The following is a 20,030-nucleotide window of genomic DNA, read 5'->3' on the forward strand; positions in this document are numbered from 1 at the left end:
TCCAAAAGAATTTCCCCATTTCTGCAGTCTCCAAATTGCCCCATTATCAACTGCAATGGAGCAATGGAAGTGGAAAGGGGCTTTAAAATGGATTTAAGTGTAATTTACATCCATTTTGGAATCTATTTATACTTCCAGAACATCCAAAGGACTTTAGCATAAATGAGAATCAGACCCTTGATGAGCAGTCAGTGGTTTGAGTGTAGTTCCAACCACACTCCATGAGATGTGGTGCCTTAAGAGGGCCACTTACTTTGACTATTCTTAAGGCCACATTCTCCCCCTTTCTCTTCCTTCTCCTTTATCTCTGTACAGCTGCAATACACCAGGAATCATTCCTCAATTTATGCAGACATGATTCCTTCACATCATAAGTCTTCTTCTACCTTAATAAGGAAACCCTGTTTCAAGTGGTGGGCCCATTACCTGCAAGGACCAGCAAAGTTTAAGTCTCAGTATCTACTTTCTCCAGTTTGTTCACCTTATACTTTGAACTAGCACTTTCACGTGGATAATACTCAATTGTACCTATCCCAAAGGTCAAAATAATTCCTATCGTTAAAATCCTCTATCAACTTACTTCAGCTTATGTCTTTGTCCTAGCAGTGCTTTGCGTATCTAGTAATAGCCCCCTCTTTCCTGTGCCTCACACAATCTCATCTCTGTTAATGAGTGGAATGTCTGCTGCTCCTGCCATTCCTAACCTTTTTCTGGTGCATATGCCACATCTATTCCCCATCTCCTTTCAACAGTTTTGTATCTTTATGTATATAATGGAATTAATCCTATGTGTCTGTAGCCCAAACAGGAGATAACCTCAATCAGCTGTGGCATATGGACTTGCTGGTTCATGTTCTCCCTAAAATCAAGGCACAAATTAGCTTTCTTATATATTCAAGGATGAGCCTAGCTATTAACCAACATCTGAAAAATGCTCATCCAACAGAATGCAACTACAGAATGGGATGAAAAATAAAACAGTTTAAGTAATTGTAGTAGTAAGGCTGCTACATTTAAATAATTAAACACAGTTCATTTTTTTCTTATTTAATAAATAATATCAAAAAAGTGAACCGGTTCTTTTTTTACATTACTGGAAAAACAACAGTCACTTGTCTAACTTCAGCAATTATACAAGCTGTAGAGAAACAGGTTTAGATTTGAAACGAATTTTTATGTGGACATTCCGTATCCAGTGTAAGTGGAGCCAGGGTGCCTGCCCTCACATCTATTGATGACTTTTCCTCTCCTGGGCTTGGTCTTCTGCTGCTCTGGTTCCACAGACGACCTCACTGTTCACAAGCCAAAAAGAACCTGATTTCTTGTTTAACATTATGTCAGCAAAAATGTAGCAATTTTCAACAAATGTGATCATATATTACTCCCTATATAGTAACATCGTACAGCTGTTAAAATAAGTTTGTCGCAGGAGCAGTAACATGACATTTCATCGTGACTGAAACATTATAGAAAAAAATTGAAATAAAATATTATATGCGCTTACACACACTGGACAAAACACTTATGTAGTTTACATTTCACTTTTATTTATTCCTTGAAACTGCCCGTATTGCAGATTTTTTTGATGAAATATGGAACTGAGCAATTCAAATTTTCTACAAAATTATGGTAAAAACTTGCTCAATTTTCTACCTTATTGCTAAGAAATTTTACAGGTGCACAGTTTGTAAAATATAACCCTTAAAGGACTGAATGCATATACTTGCTGCAAGGTTCAAGAAACAAACTAAAACTAAGCATAGCACCTACAGCTGGACAAATGCAGTACTGACTGTAGGCAAATGTGTACAAAATTGGAACTGTTCATCCATTTTGTCACTTTATGAAGGGAGGAAACAGTTCAGTCCTAAAAGGGTTAGGTAGAAACCCCAGTATATTACCATTTCTAACAAAGCTGCCACTCAACCCCACAGTACAGTGTTTGAAAACAAAGTCAACCGCCTGGCACAGGAAAGTACACATTTTTTCAGTACTCGTCATACACACAGCTGCTTTTGAAAGTAAAAAGTAAATAACATGGTTAATAATTACAGAGCATTTTGTTCAAAAATTGAAACCTCTACAGTTATTTGGTCTAAAGTGGGTAACTCACTTGTTTCATTTTTGTCAGATTTGTATTAGGGGTATTTATGGTTTTATTACTTTAGGTTCATGTCTTTTCAGGTAACCAGTATGATACCTTATAAGTCTGTGCAATGAAGACAGAAGTGAAATAGTGTATCTCAGAATTAACAAAGAGACAGATGCGGGGAGCCTTCAGATAAAATTAGGAAAATGTCAGCAGCAGGTTATATTATACTAGTGTTGAATTCTGAAGTGCAGTTCTAAACAAAAACAGAACATAGGTAGCTTTGAGCATTTAACTTGCTTTCTCATCCTATTAGTTGGAACTATAAAAACATTCTGAACAGACTCAATTTCTATGTATACTTTTAGAAATAATAAGAAAAGACAAGACTTAACAGCTACAGTAGAACAGTTCTATAGTTTCATATTGAAACATTCTATAAGTAGTTTAACAGAAATTTTTAGCATTCTTGGAATATTGTGAGTATCATGAAAGATGATCAACAGCTCTTGATGCCATCAAAAGTAACAAAGCCACTCACAGGAAAGAGTTCAAGAAAATAAGTTATTTGAACTTAAATTACAACTGAGCATCTTTCTTAGTGACAGTGTGGACCTGGAAGACAATTCCTGTGTTACTAATTATCTACTAAAAACAATGGAGCCACAAGTCCAGGAAAAAGCCAACAAAAAGAGCTTTAAAAATTATACATAAGCAGATACTGCTGAAATGGAATTTAATGTACTTTGCACCCACTAGCCTGTGGTATGTAGAGTGGCAGAAATTAGGCCAAATGCATCGTGTTCGTTAGATTCTTGAAAAGTCCAGGAAGATTGCGTATACTCCATTGGGCAAACTTATTGCAAGGAAAGAAACTGAATACAAAAGTCTATTGCATTTACATGTAAAAACATTTTAAAATAAAGTAATATAAAAGCAGGTGCCTCTTATGGTTTGAATAGCTATTTAAAAATATTCCTTGAAAGTTAAAAAGCTTGTTATGGTTTTATCTGCTGTGTATGTAATGGTTCGTTCTTTAATATTATAGTAAATTCATTACTAACCACTTCCTTTAATCCTCAAGCTAATAAGTGAAGAAAACCTGAGGCCCATAAGTTAAACAGTACTGTATAAAACAAACAAATTTCTAGCAAAAACGTTGTGAAATGATTTCTGTCAACACAACCAAGATAAAATTAAATAGCACACAGACAAGTAAACAGATTTGCAAATAAATGCCAGTAAACAGCTTAAAACAGAGATAAGGCCACAATGAAGTCTGCCCTTGGCCACTGAAATAGAGATGAGGCAGTATTTGTAACAATGTTCAAGGGAAGGTTACATAGTATAAAATGGCAAATAAGAAGGTCTGTGGTAGAATACAAGCACATTTTAGGACAGTGGCACTGATTTAACAACTAACTGAATATGTTTTACAACAGATTTCTTCCCTTAACCACATTGTCTTCAATTTCAATGAATGCAAAACCAACACGTTCATCGAGCAGCTGAGGCAAACATGTAGAACAGAGCGTCAGAGAAGACAAACATATTGCAGAGAAGCAATGCTTTAAAATGGTGCTGGTGCTGAAAGTGGAAACTCTTAAAGTGGTTAATGGAAATCTATTCAAATAGTCAATGGATAAGCCTGCAGGCCATGCTCTGTAGTAAACCAAAGGTTCACATGTACATAGTAGTTGTGGCTCTTGTTTCATGGGATGGTAAAGGTTGAGTAATTCATAGAGTTTATATTCTTGTCCTGGAAGGGAAATGTTACACTACATCCTATAAGCCTATGCCTGGTTCTGGGATTGCAAATGAGCCACTGGGATATATTTTCAAATATAATTGAAGCGATCAATTACATAGAGAGGGATTTAAAAAAAGGCAAGTTCAGAATGAGAGTAACACAAATCAACTGAGTCAAACTGAGCCTTAAATTTATGGTGGAGAGAAGGCTCGAATAGTGCACTAATTGTTCGCAGGGAAAGAGAAAACCCCCCTGGAAATAGAGATGGGAGTTGACTTCACTACAGTGCTTTTATAATCTTATAATTGCCCATTTCTAAGTACTAAAATGTATTTCTAACTATTATGGTATGATCACTTCACAATGAAAGCACATCTCAATACAAGGATTACACCAACATTTGGCCTAATTTACTGAACAGTAGGAAGAAAAACCATGCTTTTTATGATTTCTCTCATTGTATAATGATGAAGGGCATCACCTACCAATCCCATTTGTAGCAAATACTTCTCATGATATTAGTCACATGCCAACAAGACAGAAGACATGCTGCCAAATGAAGCCAACAGGAACATTCCACTTTTGAAATAAAATGTTTAAGTTACACTTCATACAAATTATGTACAAGATTAGAAAAAACCTGAATGGATCCTAACACACGTTATGATACATTTCTGACTTTTAGGAGGGAAGGGGGCAAAAACCACCCTTCAAAACACCCATGTATTCTTGTGACATGACCAATCATAAACATGACCGTTTGAGATGTCACCTATTTTGAACTCATATAATGTTAGACCCTCATGAATTATCACTATAAATACATATTTTAAAAAAAGGAAACCATAGAAATAACTATGCACAGTGACTGAAAACAGAGCACTAACGGTAACATACATTGCATGTATTGCAGGCAAGGCAGAGGCATTTTATTTTAAAGCTTTTGCACAGACTTCATATAATCTTAAAAAAAAATATGCTGGCCTTTACAAGGTTCTACTTGCTGAAATAAAAACAATTTCAGTTCATAAAAAGTCACAAGACTTCAGTTTAAAAAAAGGAACAGTTCCAGCCACAGACCAAAAATATATATATTTTTTAAAACTGGAAGAGTATGGTAATTAGATTATACAAGCATGGTCAGGCTTGGAACCTGAATATACTTCAGAGCAAAAGCTCAGAGGAAAAAAAAATATAAACTATTTGGTAACAAAAGTGTACTATATGTTGTGATACAAAAAAGGTATGGTGAAAATGTACCTTTTATACTAAAGCTTATACAAGTTCCTTGGTCCGTAAAAATGTCATGTTCATGTTTTCTAGTTTGTTTAACTTGTATCCCAGCCACATTTCAATTTCTTGCCCATTTAAAAAAAAAAACCAGCTGAAAAATAGATTTTAATAAAGTTTATACATTTCAGATTTTTTTTTTTATTGTGGCTTCTATTTTTAAGATCAGCACTTGCAGGTAACAAAGTTCAAATAATATCACTTAGAATGGAAAGGTGTTTTCCCATGAAACCACAAAATTGTTCAGTTGTCTTGTCTGTAGCACTTGAAAGTCTGTTAAAGTCCAAGCAAACACTGTAGTTAGGAAACTACTGTTGCTGTAGATGATGTGACATTGGTTGGATTTGTGCTGACATTTGTGTAACTTCCCTCGCTGTTTGTATTTGTTTCACTGGAAGCCATGAGGCTTGAGTTGGCTCTGAGAATTGCTCCAGCAGCACTGCAGTGTGGTCGTGGGCCTGGCTCCGGTGTATATGTAAAGGTAAGGCTAGTGGAGTAGATTATGCCATCATTACGGACCAAAGTTACTGGAACCTGGACTGGCTGACGGACCCACCTCCAACCCTCTCGGAATGCAGAAATGTCTGGAACAACACACAGCATACTTTCTGCACATCTGACAAGAGAAAAAGACAACATATTAGCTGCCAAGCAGGTATTCAGTAAAAAAAGGTAGTAACTCAGAAAACGAAGAGCTATGGAGCAAATAACAAAAATCAATATACACTCACCAGAACTTCAACACCAACTGTAATCAGAACTCCACCCACCAAAAAAAAGTAGAAGAAAATAATACTGCACCTGTACATGGTTTCAGCTTCCACGTCCCCAAACCAGACACGTAAATTTGGAGTGAAATTCTGACCTGTAAGTTCCAGCATTGCTACATCTCCACCACCATTTAACTAGACAGAAAATAAACCAGACATACAAAATCAGAAGGAATTACTCTTGTAATACATATGAGTACCATAAGCATTGGTTTATTACTTCTTTTCCAATTAAGAAAAGCAGCAAACAAATTCAACTCAATTAAAAAAAATTACAAGATAGATAGCTCCAAATGGTTTGGTGTTCTGTAGTGAATGGCAACGCTTGAAGGAAGAACATTTAAATCACAAAATATAAATAGCCAGTAAGCAAGCATCTATGAGTAAAGAGCCTGCACCGTCTTTACCACCTGGTAGTTCATCAAAGCCCAAATAGGAAGAACTTCAAGACACAGGATATGACCTTTTGTGTAGCCGACCTTTTGAGTCCTCTCTCAAACAGAACGAGGTTTGTTGTTAACAAGGAAGGGTTCGGTCATAATGTGTTAATTGTTAATTAGCTGTTACGAGTCAACAAATTTTTAAATAAACAAAAATAAAGATCGAGGATTTATTAAAGAGGGCAATTTTAAGAAGTTCAGCAATTCTTAAGAAATACACAAAGTCGATGTTCTCTTTATCAAGCACGTGTTCTTGTCTTGCATAACAGAGTTGAAAAAACAGCTAAAATTTGACGGAACTATAAACAGTATTTTTACTTAACATTACAAAACACTCTCTTGTGGATGCAGATATATAATGTAGGACTAGTGCAGAATTATTCTGCTTAAGAGAGTTTGCATTCGCTTTCTAAGTGTGAGAATGCAGTTTAGTGATTAGAGAGGGAGAGACTGGGAATCTGAACTCTTTGCTTTTACTCCCAACTCTGCCACTGACTCACAAGTGACCTTGGACAAATTATTAAAGTTCTCTTTGACTCAGTTTACCCATCTATAAAACTGGTTACATAATACTTACCTACAGCATCTCACAGGAGCACCATGAAGTTTAATTAAAGACTGTGAAATACTTAAAGATGCTCAGATGAGAACCCTATAGTAAGTGCAAAGTTTATTAACAAGAACAGAAAAAGTAAACTGACTTACTTGAAGACTTTCTACAACAGGCACAGGTGTTACTGGAGCATGGACTGGTCCCATCCCCTCATAAAATGTATATTCTGCCTTATCTGTGCTAATGATTGTCCAAGAAGCTCCATCATTAATCATCTCTTTATTTGGTTCTTTGGGGCATGGAGTGGCCTTTAAGAAAGAATAGTTAGAAGTTTGGTCTGTATATTGGTTTGATATTCACACCAGAACTAATAATGAGTCATCTGAATTGGTAAGAGGAAGTGGGTCACAATGTCTCATTTCAAAGTTATGCAACTTAGTTTCCCTGTATCTCTTCCTATAACAGAATGTAGTCAAAGAACAACCCATTGTACAATGTGGAATGGATTGCAATTTGCAACACATCCTCCTGTGCTAAAATAGTCATCAAGAGCCTTACAAAGCATACAAGACACAAAATAAGCATCAAAAATATTCACACTGAAAGATGGGTTCTAAACTTGGGAAACGTGAACAAGTCCAGGAGGAACACCCTTCACTATTTTTAATGATTGAATAGGAGGGAAAATCTTGATTTTTTTCCCCCGTTATGACATGGGGTCATGGCATGGAAAAGGTTGATAACCACTGCACTAGAACAAGTACAATTACTGAATGAAATACAGAGCTGAAAAAGTCAGTTCATATGCTTAACTGGTTCCGTGTTAATGTTTTGTTAATTTGGGAGGGGAGAGGGGGGAAGGTGGCTGCACTGCAGTGTCCAGGTTCAGTGTCAGACATCCAAAAGATGTGACAAAAGGAGAAATTTTACTTATCTGTACATTTACTTTATTTGATCCACTTTAGATCCTTGGGTTATAGTTCCTCTCAACCAACAGATGGAGACAGAACATTAAGACTTTTGATATCACACCCGTGACATACAAAGATTTGGAAAAAGAAAAGGAGTACTTGTGGCACCTTAGAGACTAACTAATTTATTAGAGCATAAGCTTTCGTGAGCTACAGTTCACTTCATCGGATGCATTTGGTGGACCTTTTTTCCCATCCCCTTTTCCAGATTCATCCCCCCATTAAATTTCCAAATTTTGTTGCTTGGGCTTGAAGAATTGGCCCACTTAGTGACATTTCTTTCAGCCTTTCCTAAGCAAACCACGTGCGCATGGCTTTGTCTATTGTGGGTTTTGCTGAATAGCGCACACGTTTTCGCTTAAGCCCTGTGGCACAATTGATATTTTGTACAAAGCCATTCAGTTTAGATTCGTTTTTTAGCCATCCTCGGAGAGTAGATTCAGCAATCCCAATATCTTTTGAAACTTTGGCTTGGGTTTCTCCACTATTTACTCTATTTATTTCAGCTAGCTTTTCTTCTACGGTGTAGGAAGGCTGATGCTTGCCCTCTGCGATTATATTAGGTCTACAGTTAAAATTTTCTAATGTAGTATATATTACTAATCTCTCTAGAGTGACAATGACTAAGAGTGCGTGATACGTCTTTACCAATATTGGTAAAGACGTACAATACATTTCCGCTCCGCACTTTGTCGATTTCTACGTCAGTGAGTTAGTGAGCAAATCTGTAGCGCTACATAGCAAGTTCCTGCACTGCGTGTTAACCAGTCTCACGTGTTAAATAGATAGCACTGGGAGGCATGATGCTACGGCATGTTAAGCAAATTTGCGCGTAAAAGGATCTGTACTGTATCAGAGTATCACTATATAAAGACATGGTGTGCCCACACCTTGAATACTGAGTCCAGTTCTGGTTGCATCTCAGAAGGGATATAGTGGAATTGGAAAAGGTTAAGAGAAAGGCAACAAAGATGATCAAGGGTATGGAATGGCTTCCATCTGAGGAGAGACTAAAAAAATTAGGGCTGTTCAGATTAGAAAAGAGATGACTAAGGGCGGGAGAGAAGGGGGATCTGATAGAGGTCTGCAAAATCATGAATAGTGTGGCGAAAGTAAATAGATAAATGTTATTGACCCTTTCAGATAGTACAAAAACCAGGGGTGACTTAATGAAATTAACAGGCAGCAGGCTTAATATAAACAAGGAATCCTTGAATTTCAAGGAATCCCTGTTGAGGTTACAGGGACAAACCATCCCGATGAGTCGAAAGAATAGTAAATATGGCAGGCGACCAGCTTGGCTTAATGGTGAAATCCTAGCGGATCTTAAACATAAAAAAGAAGCTTACAAGAAGTGGAAGCTTGGACATATGACCAGGGAAGAGTATAAAAATATTGCTCGGGCATGTAGGAAAGATATCAGGAGGGCCAAATCGCACCTGGAGCTGCAGCTAGCAAGAGATGTCAAGAGTAACAAGAAGGGTTTCTTCAGGTATGTTGGCAACAAGAAGAAAGCCAAGGAAAGTGTGGGCCCCTTACTGAATGAGGGAGGCAAGCTAGTGACAGAGGATGTGGAAAAAGCTAATGTACTCAATGCTTTTTTTGCCTCTGTTTTCACTAACAAGGTCAGCTCCCAGACTGCTGTGCTGGGCAACACAAAATGGGGAAGAGATGGCCAGCCCTCTGTAGAGATAGAGGTGGTTAGGGACTATTTAGAAAAGCTGGACGTGCACAAGTCCATGGGGCCGGACGAATTGCATCCGAGAGTGCTGAAGGAATTGGCGGCTGTGATTGCAGAGCCCTTGGCCATTATCTTTGAAAACTCGTGGCGAACGGGGGAAGTCCCGGATGACTGGAAAAAGGCTAATGTAGTGCCCATCTTTAAAAAAGGGAAGAAGGAGGATCCTGGGAACTACAGGCCGGTCAGCCTCACCTCAGTCCCTGGAAAAATCATGGAGCAGGTCCTCAAAGAATCAATCCTGAAGCACTTAGAGGAGAGGAAAGTGATCAGGAACAGTCAGCATGGATTCACCAAGGGAAGGTCATGCCTGACTAATCTAATCGCCTTTTATGATGAGATTACTGGTTCTGTGGATGAAGGGAAAGCAGTGGATGTATTGTTTCTTGACTTTAGCAAAGCTTTTGACACGGTCTCCCACAGCATTCTTGTCAGCAAGTTAAGGAAGTATGGGCTGGATGAATGCACTATAAGGTGGGTAGAAAGCTGGCTAGATTGTCGGGCTCAACGGGTAGTGATCAATGGCTCCATGTCTAGTTGGCAGCCGGTGTCAAGTGGAGTGCCCCAGGGGTCGGTCCTGGGGCCCGTTTTGTTCAATATCTTCATAAATGATCTGGAGGATGGTGTGGATTGCACTCTCAGCAAATTTGCGGATGATACTAAACTGGGAGGAGTGGTAGATACGCTGGAGGGGAGGGATAGGATACAGAAGGACCTAGACAAATTGGAGGATTGGGCCAAAAGAAATCTAATGAGGTTCAATAAGGATAAATGCAGGGTCCTGCACTTAGGATAGAAGAATCCAATGCACCGCTACAGACTAGGGACCGAATGGCTCGGCAGCAGTTCTGCGGAAAAGGACCTAGGGGTGACAGTGGACGAGAAGCTGGATATGAGTCAGCAGTGTGCCCTTGTTGCCAAGAAGGCCAATGGCATTTTGGGTTGTATAAGTAGGGGCATAGCGAGCAGATCGAGGGACGTGATCGTTCCCCTCTATTCGACACTGGTGAGGCCTCATCTGGAGTACTGTGTCCAGTTTTGGGCCCCACACTACAGGAAGGATGTGGATAAATTGGAAAGAGTACAACGAAGGGCAACGAAAATGATTAGGGGTCTAGAGCACATGACTTATGAGGAGAGGCTGAGGGAGCTGGGATTGTTTAGTCTGCAGAAGAGAAGAATGAGGGGGGATTTGATAGCTGCTTTCAACTACCTGAAAGGGGGTTTCAAAGAGGATGGCTCTAGACTGTTCTCAATGGTAGCAGATGACAGAACGAGGAGTAATGGTCTCAGGTTGCAATGGGGGAGGTTTAGATTGGATATTAGGAAAAACTTTTTCACTAAGAGGGTGGTGAAACACTGGAATGCGTTACCTAGGGAGGTGGTAGAATCTCCTTCCTTAGAGGTTTTTAAGGTCAGGCTTGACAAAGCCCTAGCTGGGATGATTTAACTGGGACTTGGTCCTGCTTTGAGCAGGGGGTTGGACTAGATGACCTTCTGGGGTCCCTTCCAACCCTGATATTCTATGATTCTATGATTCTATGATTCTAAACACGTGAATGTACTTTTTCCACACACCTAACACCTGCAGAACTCATTGCCACCATATGTTGTGATGACAACAAGTATACTTGGTCCAAATAAGAACTGGATAAGTTAATGGAGGATAGGTTCACCATGGCCATTAGCCAAGATGGGCAGGGACACAACCCCATACCTCTGACCATCAGAAGCTGGGAGTGAAAGACAAGGGAGGAACACTCCATAACTGCCCTGTTCTGTACATTCCCCCTGAAGCTCTTGTACAGGCCACTGTCAAAGACAGGATACTGGGCAAGCTTGTCCACGGTTTGACCCAGTATGATAGCGTTTATGTTTTTATGAAAGTGGGAAGAGGCCCATGTGCAGCCTGAGCAGGGTTTAATCAGTGGGGAGGGGAAGAAGACGGTAGCCTTTTCTTTGTTCTCCCCCTCCATTCTCAAGGGAGAAATTAGAAGAGTTGATGGTTTTGTTCTTTAATCTTGTTCCTACCCCTGAGAAGAGCTGGCTCTGATTGGACTAAGCTTGATTAGTGCCGCAAGAATAGTTACAGTGGTAGGGTGCCTCTGAGTCCTCACAAGCATTTTTCAGGGAGGCTGAATGTACTGCATTCTAAAGCAACTTTCCAGGGCAGCAGGAGCTGCTTTTTCTCTTGACTCCCCAGGCTGCTGTGAGGGGAGGTACAATCAGGGAGCTGATTCTCAGGCGCCTAAGCATTCCTGGGGATTCTTGGCTTTCTGTTCCCTGATGGAGGATGTGTTTTCCTAATGGATAAGATCTGATGTTACAACTGTTCCTGCCTAGCAGACACACTTTAAGGTTGAGCCATAGTTCGTGCTGGGGATGCTTCCAGACACTCGAGGGTGGCTTCTCCCAGCTATTTAAGATTCTTCCCTGGGACCGCTGTCTCTCTTCAGGGCAAGGATAAGCTTTCACTGAGGCAAAGCCAGGATTGAGTCTTCTTGCTCCCTCCTTATACTGGAAGGAAGTTTTTGTCCAGGGCATGGTAGAGGCAGGCCTTGCTCAGCTAAGTTGAAATTTGGCCCTAATCTTGTTCTCTTGAAGGGGACGCCACATTAAACGCCTGCTAAGAGTGGTTCACCATATCAGATGAGATTGAGGGATCATGTCAGTGTGTCATTTGTGCTGCCTGATCAGCTGCAGACATCCTATGTAACAAGGCTCTTGTTAGGCCTCAAAAGTCTGCTTTTCCACTCGTGATGCAGCAGCTTGCTAGGAATAATTTTCTCCACCTACTGGAGAACAGAATAACTGAAGATACTTATATGTGAGAGTATGACATAATCTACATCTTTAATGTTCTGTTTCCATTTATTGACTGGGAGGAACTATAACTCAAGAGTCTAGTCTGATACAGAAGACTGGAGAAAGAAAAGAAAATTTAACAGATTTAACAGGAAGAATAAAGTTTGGTACTTCCTATAGCAATTTCTTTCAAAAATAAAGACTGCTGAGACCAAAAATGTTGTTCCCAGATATTTTTGAAACAAACTTGATTACATTTCTCATTTAGTACAATCTGTTTAAATAACTCACTTGAAACTGGATTATTCTCTCTTGGGAAAGGCACAAGTACATTCTTTCCGTATCTTTAAGGTAGAATGCACATTTATGGAGCTGCGATACTGGATCATCTGCATCCAGTAACGCTGTCTGTTTATCCACTTTTCGAATTATCTGTTGGTAAAAAATGCACAAAGAAATACAGTTAGAACCATGCAATCTATGTTTTATTTACATCAGAGATTACACATTTACGTCTGGCAATTTTACATCAATGGTATGGTAACAAGAGACATTTTAACACATACATTTGCAAGTTTCATTTTAAACATTTGATCAAAAACACCCTGCAATTTCTAAAACAAGGACAGATATGAAGGCTTCTCTGCTTTTCAGAGTCCTAAGTGAGTTTGTGCTGCATGCATATATTTCAACTTTTTTTGCTAGAAGAGAGGGGAAAAAACATCAGAAACCAGCAAAATCTAATTTCTTTTGTTTGGTCTCCTGATGCAGAAGAGCAGCTGGTCAAATATCAATACACAATTTTACAGAAGCAAATGCCTCCAGGATTGACAACTGCAGCATAACGGGCCACTTATTGAATTAAAACCTTTAAAAATAGGGATTTATGGTAAAAGTATTAACACATCATTATCTGTAGTTTTGCAAATGCAACACTATAATAGTGTACCTCTTGACAGCTGGTCATGATAAATATTAGTTAAGACATGACTGTACAGTATACCTGTAAAGAATGGCTGTTTCCTACATTTGACAATCCAGCATAAAAATACCTACTGTTGTAATTCTAAAAAGTTATAATATTTGATTTTAAAATATAATTATTCCCTTACAGACGACGGAAATCTGAAGCTTGGAATTTTAACTCAACTTCTAGAAAAAAAGTTTAGTACTTCATTTTATGCATCAGCAGCAGAAGCAGCAGCCATAGTGCTTGAAGATTTCTAAGCCACGAATCAGAAAGCCAATCATGTCCTCTGGGATTTCTAACGATGATAAAAGGAATTAGTAGCAACATTATTTTCAAGGTTTACATTTTTCTTCAAAAAGTTTATGAAAAATATGTAGTTTCTTGCCTAAAACCCTATAGCCAATATAACAAAATTAAAGGTGACCTGCAAACATATTTTATAAAAAGAGTTGTAAGGGTGTGTGCTGAATGTTCCCAACTGCAAGGGTAAAAAGTAAAGTGTCATGCTAAATACAAATTTACTTCCCCTTCCCCATTAGAGGTCTCTGGAAGTGCAGATGATGGCACCTTTCCAAGTGGAGGCTGGCCCAGCAATCATGCAAATCATGATGTCATATCTCAATATGGAACCCATTAGGGTCAAAGGGAATCTTTCCCTGATTTTCATGTATACTGAATCAAACTAGAAACTGGGTAAATGATGGAATTTTCTATTGCTGTAACAGCTTACCAAAGTGAGGTTTTATTATTTTATACCATTTCAGTAGATAAAACAAACAAAAGTTTTGCCCTCAGCAGACCATTTCCGTTCTCCAACTGAATTTGTTTGTAGAGACAAATTCTCAACATAATCATGCTGGGATATTTTATAGAGCTGGAACTAAATCTGTCAGAGTTTTATTCTGTCAACATCATCGTATTTGAGTAGATTACACATAAGAGAGACTGGTAATAGTGAAGTCCCTATGGGCTAATGATCAACAGGGACCAGGGTAGAGACTGGAGAATAGCACCGTCACCAGGAAAAGGCAGGTCTATGTGATCGGGGACTCTTTATTGAGAAGAATAGACAGGCCTGTAACTAGAGCTGATCCAGAGAATAGAAGGGTGTGCTGTCTTCCGGGTGCTAAGATACAGGATGTAGACCTGAGGTTGAAAAGGATCCTAAAGGGAGCGGGAAAGAATCCCCTAATTATCCTTCATGTGGGAACAAATGATACGGCTAGATTCTCGCTGGAAAGTATTAAGGGAGACTATGCTAGGCTGGGGAAGACGCTTAAGGAAATTGAGGCTAAGGTGATCTTTAGCAGGATCCTTCCTGTTCCTAGAGAAGGGCAACAAAGGTGTGACAAGATTATGACTGTCAACAGATGGCTTAGGCAGTGGTGCTCTAAGGAGGGCTTTGGGATGTATGGCCACTGGGAGGCATTCACGGACAGAGGACAGTTCTCTCGGGATGGACTTCATCTGAGTAGGGAAGGAAATAGACTTCTAGGATCGAGGCTGGCACAACTGATAAAGAGAGCTTTAAACTAGGAATTAGGGGGAGATGGATGGGAGATGTCCAGGAAATCTCCACGCCAGATTTTAGCATTGAGAGGGAAGAAGACGAAGTAAGAAAGGATACAGCCGTGGGTAGGAGAATGTATATAAGGAGCGAGGGCGATGTGGATACTAGTCTAATAGGTTATACTGGTTGTAGAATGACTGCCTAATTGGGTACAAAATGTGAGCGAGGCCAAACAGCAAAAATTAAGATGTTTATACACCAATGCGAGGAGCCTAGGTAACAAAATGGAGGAACTAAAGCTACTGGTGCAGGAAGTGAAACCAGATATTATAGGGATAACAGAAACATGGTGGAATAGTAGTCATGACTGGACTACAGGTATTGAAGGGTATGTGCTGTTTAGGAAAGACAGAAACAAAGGTAAAGGTGGTGGAGTAGCATTGTGTATCAATGATGAGGTAGAATGTAAAGAAATAAGAAGCGATGCAATGGATAAGACAGAGTCCGTCTGGGCAAAAATTACATTGGGGAAGAAAACTAGTAAAGCCTCTTCTACAATAGTGCTTGGGGTGTGCTATAGACCTCCGGGATCTTGTTTAGCCTAACTAAAAGAAGGTTGAGGGGAGATATGATTGCTCTCTATAAATATATCAGAGGGATAAATACAGGAGAGAGAGAGGAATTATTTCAGCTCAGCACCAATGTGGACACAAGAACAAATGGGTATAAACTGGCCACCAGGAAGTTTAGACTTGAAATCAGACAAAGGTTTTTAACCATCAGAGGAGTGAAGTTTTGGAATAGCCTTCCAAGGGAAGCAGTGGGGGCAAAAGTTCTATCTGGTTTTAAGATTCTACTTGATAAGTTTATGGAGGAGATGGTATGATGGGATAATGGGATTTTGGTAAGTAACTGATCTTTAAATATTCAGGGTAAATAGGCCAAATCCCCTGAGATGGGATATTAGATGGATGGGATCTGAGTTACCCAGGAAAGAATTTTCTGTAGTATCTGGCTGGTGAATCTTGCCCATATGCTCAGGGTTTAGCTGATCGCCATATTTGGGGTCGGGAAGGAATTTTCCTCCAGGGCAGATTGGAGAGGCCCCTGGAGGTTTTTCGCCTTCCTCTGTAGCATGAGGCATGGGTGACTTGAGGGAGGCTTCTCTGCTCCTTGAAGTCTTTAAACCATGATTTAAGGACTTCAATAGCTCAGACATGGGTGAGGTTTTTCATAGGAGTGGGTGGGTGAGATTCTGTGGCCTGCGCTGTGCAGGAGGTCGGACTAGATGATCAGAATGGTCCCTTCTGACCTTAGTATCTATGAATGGTTTTAGGAAACTTAAATAAAGGGAAGGTTTATAATCAGTTATGTACTAATGCCTCCCAGACTGCTTATTTGGGGGCATTCAGTGCACCTATATCTATAATTAGCCTGTTAAAAAAGCCCTAAACAGCCCTTTCTCAATCACTGAGGCAGAACTGATTACTATCATTTAAGCTTACAGAACCAAAACACAATTTTTCTTTTGATCATAGACACAAAGTAATGGTGATGTGCAATTTTTTATTATATGTATTTTTATGGTTATATATGGTTAAATAAGTTTAGTGCCAATAATCATCCAAAATTACTTTGCATAGTATACTGATATTCTACTTGCCTGTAACAAGGCACATACATATAGAGTGATTTTAGATCTGAATCTAGTAAAGCACATAAGCCACTCAGCTCTAAGCACAAGAGAAGTGGCATTGGTTTGAATGAGACTACTCACATGCTTAAAGTTAATCACAAGCTTACTTGCTTTAATTCCCTGGCACCTTTGTTGTCATTGCTAAGCTAGATCTATCTCCTTGAAAAGCTCACAGCGTAACCTACATTTAGCATTTTGATTGATCTGTCTATCATGCCTTCTGTTTAGTTTGTGCTTTTACACCTTATCCTTAATTAAGAGAATAATTCTAAAGCAAAACAAAGATAAAATATCATATTAAAATGAACAACATTTTTAAAATAAAACAATAGCAAAAAAAGAGTTTTTAAAAGTCAAAGCCAATTTCACAGTTCTTCTAAAAATAAATATGTGCTAATCAACACATGAACTTGCATTTAAAACAATCTAGGTAGTCTAATTAGTATATTACAAATTAGCTATAGCATTGGAGAAGTTAAACTGTACCAGTCTTGGGAGTGCCATGCCAGTAACTGAACACACAAGTTTGACAGTCTGTCCATAATGAATGTAGCCATCTCGCACTGTGAATTCCTCTCCCTCGGATTCATCATCATCCACTGCATGAAGCAGACAAAGTTCTTTGTTAAATAGTTTAACTCACTTCTCTCTTGATGGCAAGGGCATAAAATGTTACTATATTACACACAAACATACACACACACACACACAGGCTGAATCTTTACTTTGAAAATTGATTAAAAGAGAATAAAACTGGAGGTTTGTATTTTGGGGGGGGTGTTTGTTTGTTTGTTTGTTTGTTATTTTTACTTACAGAGATGAATGTAAAATGCTCCCCACTGTTGTGAACTGGCATGGAAATTACCTCCTTCTACGTGCAAGTATCTGGTGCTAACTGTTTGGGATCGAAGTCTATTAAATAGTGCCACTTTTGTTCCTGACGCAATACATACTGCAAGAAAAAAATAAAGACTTACTTAATATTGTAAAAATGTTTTTTAATAATGCAACACTAATAAAATCAACAAACAGATGCATAATAGACAGGTTCAGACAGTAATTCCCTCACCAATCTGTAATTACGTTTTGTAAATTGAACACATTTATGATACTCTGGAAAACAGTCAGAATTACAAAAGTTAATTATTTATCTGTAATTGCTGTTCTTTGAAGATACTATAAATTCTTGCTGGTTTGCCACTCTTGAACCAGTGCATCTGTCATCGAGTAGGAAGTCCCTTAGCTCATAGTTCTACCACTGGACTCAGAAGCTGCATTGCCCCATCCTACTGAAATACTTAGGCTATTCTGCGTGCCCAGTTCCTTTCAAGAACAAGGAAAATGGTGATGACCAGTTAAATAAAAGGAAGAAAAAGAAAACTGTACAAAATTACAGAACCTTCAACTCTCGGTTTTGCTCAGATCTCTCTCTCTTGAAAGAGCAAAAGGTTCAGCGAGTCTGGCAGAGTATAATCCCTCACAAACCTGCTTACTGAACGATTCAGATTTCTTTGAGGACAGAGTCCACCTAAGTGCAAACTTTCTTCTACACCAGGGATGGGCAAACTTTTTGGCCCAAGGGCCATATCAGGGAATAGAAATTGTATGGCAGGCCATGAATGCTCACAAAATTGGGGTTGGGGTGCTCTGGGGTGGGGCGAGGGGTTCGGAGGGTGGGAGGGGGATCAGGGCTGCGGCAGGGGTGCAAGAAGGGGTGCAGGCTCTGGGGTGGGGCTGGGGATGAGAGGTTTGGGGGTGCAAGAGGGTGTTTCGGGCTGGGATCAAGGAGTTTGGAGAGTGGGAGGGGGATCAGGGCTGGGGCAGGGAGTTGGGGCATGGGGAGAGGCTCAGGGTGTGCAGGCTCTGACTGGCACTTACCTCAAGCGGCTCTCGGAAGCAGTGGCATTGAAGCGCACTGGAGCCGGAGCGGGGCCATGCCGCAGCTTCCAGGAGCTGCGTGGTGAGGCCCCGACCCTGCACCCCAGCTGGAGCGGGGCCAAGCCGTGTGGTGCAGCCCCCAACCCAGCTCCCCAGCCAGAATGGGCCTGAGCCATGTGGTGCAGTTCTCGGGCTGGCTTAAAATGTGTTGGCCTACAGGCCATAGTTTGCCCACCACTGTTCTACATGGTATTTGCCTTCAAAGAAAGCTCAATACAAGCCACCAGAATTGCATAACTGGCTATAAGAACATAAAAGTCAACAATGCATAATGTTGGCCCACTGGTGAGACTCACACAGCAACAAGGCTATTTCTAGTTGCAGCTCTGGACCATGGGTCCCAACTCAACAGTGTAATGGTCACCAGAACAACACAGCTGGTCTAGATGAAAGTTTTGTTAGAGTGCAGGTTGAACTATAGGGCCTTGAGCCAAGACTGGTGTCAGCCCTGGCTCTTGGGGCTGAAGTCTTTGGGTATGTCTACACTGCAATTAGACACCTGCAGTTGTCCCGTGTCTGCTGACTTGGGCTTGGGCTCTAGGGATGTTTAATTGCAGTGTAGACTCACCTTGCAGGGTCCTAGAGCCTGGGCTCCCGTCCAAGCCCAAACATCTGCCCCACAATTAAACAGCCCCTTAGCCCAAGCCCCACAAGCCCAAGGCAAATGGCATGGGCCAGCTGCAGGTTTTTAATTGCAGAGTAGACATATCCTTTAAGGCTTCCTAGCCCAGTTTCACAACAGACAATCACAACAGAACTGTTGGAAAGGACCAGGAGGGCTTTAAGGTAAACATTCTGGTACCTCATGGCTTGTGATGGTCTCTGGAGGCATAAATCACAGCCCTTCCAAGGCACAAAACAGTAGCTGTGCCTCCCCATTAGTGGAGCAATCAAATTGCATTTCAGAACATGTTTGAACAAAAAAGGGAATGGAAAAAAGAAAAACACAGTGCAACCTCATGTGTTGACTTATGTGCTGAGAAATGGTTATAGTCGTGATTTCCAGTCATTTTGGTTGTTGTAGACCCATTTTTGTTGTTGGGAGCAGAGGGCACCTTCCATCTTCGTGCTCCTTTCCACAATGCTCAGACACAGTTTCTACAATTTCTCCCTTTCCCCTTACTTCTCTTCATTTCTTTTCCTTCCTTTCCCTTTTCTGTATGTTTTGTTCTTTTTCCCTCTCCTCTCTCATTCCTTTTTTTTGTTCTTCTGTATGTTTTTTGCACTTTTCCTCTCATCCAGCACCCTCTTTTGTTTTCCTTTCTGGCAGCACAACTAACCTTCTCCATTCCCCCACTTATCAGAAAAGTGAATGCTTTTAGTATTGAAGGATGGTGCACTTCCACTGGTGCATCTAAGGCTAAGATGAGTTCCACATGAGCAGAGAAGAGACATTTAGGCTGGCAGACAACTGCCTTCATCTGCAGATCTCTACTTATGAACTGCTCCTCCAACTACATTAGGCCACAAAGACAGGCAAGAGGGAAGGTAGGGAGTTTTCAAGAAGTCA

General features: G+C 40.1%; 1 protein-coding gene across 8 annotated transcripts in view; it reads right to left on the bottom strand.

Annotated features, from left to right (window-relative positions):
* Positions 1 to 1,031: 1,031 nt before the first annotated feature.
* The window catches only part of RBPJ (recombination signal binding protein for immunoglobulin kappa J region), a 90,156-nt gene continuing 71,157 nt past the window's right edge, over positions 1,032 to 20,030 (bottom strand). For all 8 annotated transcript variants that reach the window (XM_038399482.2, XM_043514048.1, XM_043514050.1 and 5 more), the window contains 6 exons: positions 17,397 to 17,534; positions 17,069 to 17,181; positions 12,698 to 12,838; positions 7,045 to 7,200; positions 5,931 to 6,034; positions 1,032 to 5,745 (listed from right to left, as the gene is read on the bottom strand). In XM_038399482.2, the coding sequence (XP_038255410.1) occupies positions 5,430 to 5,745; positions 5,931 to 6,034; positions 7,045 to 7,200; positions 12,698 to 12,838; positions 17,069 to 17,181; positions 17,397 to 17,534 (968 nt within the window). In that variant the 3' untranslated portion in view covers positions 1,032 to 5,429. The remainder of the gene's footprint in view (positions 5,746 to 5,930; positions 6,035 to 7,044; positions 7,201 to 12,697; positions 12,839 to 17,068; positions 17,182 to 17,396; positions 17,535 to 20,030) is intronic.

This window comes from Dermochelys coriacea, chromosome 4 (genome assembly GCF_009764565.3).
Source record: "Dermochelys coriacea isolate rDerCor1 chromosome 4, rDerCor1.pri.v4, whole genome shotgun sequence".
NCBI classification, from domain to species: domain Eukaryota; kingdom Metazoa; phylum Chordata; order Testudines; family Dermochelyidae; genus Dermochelys; species Dermochelys coriacea.